The sequence below is a fragment of the Eimeria mitis genome, genomic scaffold (genome assembly GCF_000499745.2).
Source record: "Eimeria mitis Houghton genomic scaffold, Emh_scaff1248, whole genome shotgun sequence".
In the NCBI taxonomy this organism is placed as follows: Eukaryota; Apicomplexa; class Conoidasida; order Eucoccidiorida; family Eimeriidae; genus Eimeria; species Eimeria mitis.
In genome coordinates this window covers 12,477-12,718 of record NW_013568428.1, presented here as the reverse complement: position 1 = coordinate 12,718, position 242 = coordinate 12,477, and the positions used below count along the sequence as shown (strand labels likewise).

Sequence of the window (242 nt, the reverse complement as noted above, 5' to 3'; positions counted from 1 at the left end):
CAGCAGAGTGTACAGACAGCAGCAAAGTTGCTGCTGCTGTCGTATAGAGTGAGGGTTCCTGTGTTATCTAAAGCAGCAAGAAGATAGTGCTGCTGCTGCTGCTCCTCCTCCTGCTGCTGCTCCCCCTCATACACCTTATAGTACTGCCGCTGCCGCTGCTGCTGCTGCTGCTGCTGCTGCTGCTGCTGCTGCTGCTGCTGCAGACGCCGAGGATGCGGCAGCTGACGAAGACGCAAAAAAGA

At 56.6% G+C, this 242-nt stretch overlaps 1 protein-coding gene across 1 annotated transcript in view; it reads right to left on the bottom strand.

Moving 5' to 3' along the window:
* Positions 1–242, bottom strand: part of EMH_0032890 (uncharacterized protein) — a gene marked incomplete at both ends in the record, with an annotated part of 2,466 nt that overhangs the window by 360 nt on the left and 1,864 nt on the right. The window contains one exon of the mRNA XM_013494683.1: positions 133–242. Coding sequence (XP_013350137.1) covers positions 133–242 — 110 coding nt within the window. The remainder of the gene's footprint in view (positions 1–132) is intronic.